Here is a 657-nt window from a genome sequence, read left to right as displayed (position 1 = left end):
AGAACAGCAGGACACACAGCTCCTGTTGCTCTCTTTCGCAGCTGGCTCAGGCTATCAAGTGGCAAACGAAATTTTTCAGAGACTCTTGGGACATGATGAATTGAACTTCCTTCTGGATGAAATGCAAGTTGCTGAAAAAAATTACCAGGAACTAAACAATATTTCCAAGCAAAGGGCACAAGCTTTCCTAGTTCTGACATCTTTGTCAGCCACAGTTGGAGCCAGAGCCAATTCTGCAGAAGAGAAAACACGACGTATGGCATTAATAAGACAGTGTATGGGAGAAACATTGTCTATGGAGGTCCAACACGTCCTCACCAAACATGGATCACACCATGACTGGGAAACATTAGAGAAAGACTTGAGGTTAATTTTGGATGGAAATTATGAAGACACCACGTCTTCTTTACAAATGGATGACGTGAAAAAACAATTGGAAAGTCTCTGGCATAAAAAGGAAGTGTCTCATACGCCAAAATCTAATGAAAAAAAATCAAATGAGGTGATAGAAAACAAACCTTTCCTAGACATCCTCCAACGTGTAGGCCTAGAACATTACTACCCAAGAAGAATGAGCAGAGCTGACTTCCACCTGATCTACAAGAATTCCGTGTACAACACCCAGCCCAAATCTGAACAGGAACTTCCCTTCTATTT

General features: G+C 41.6%; 1 protein-coding gene across 1 annotated transcript; it reads left to right on the top strand.

Annotated features, from left to right (window-relative positions):
• Positions 1–4: 4 nt before the first annotated feature.
• LOC108490376 (interferon-induced very large GTPase 1-like) lies at positions 5–649 on the top strand (the record flags this gene model as incomplete). The annotated part of the gene is made up of 1 exon (XM_017796441.1): positions 5–649. A coding segment is annotated over one exon (645 nt), but the record flags the coding sequence as incomplete, so codon positions are not given.
• Positions 650–657: the final 8 nt, after the last annotated feature.

This window comes from Nannospalax galili, unplaced genomic scaffold (assembly GCF_000622305.1).
Source record: "Nannospalax galili isolate Female #2095 unplaced genomic scaffold, S.galili_v1.0 C47915378, whole genome shotgun sequence".
NCBI classification, from domain to species: Eukaryota; Metazoa; Chordata; class Mammalia; order Rodentia; family Spalacidae; genus Nannospalax; species Nannospalax galili.
This window is presented reverse-complemented; position numbering and strand designations above follow the sequence as displayed.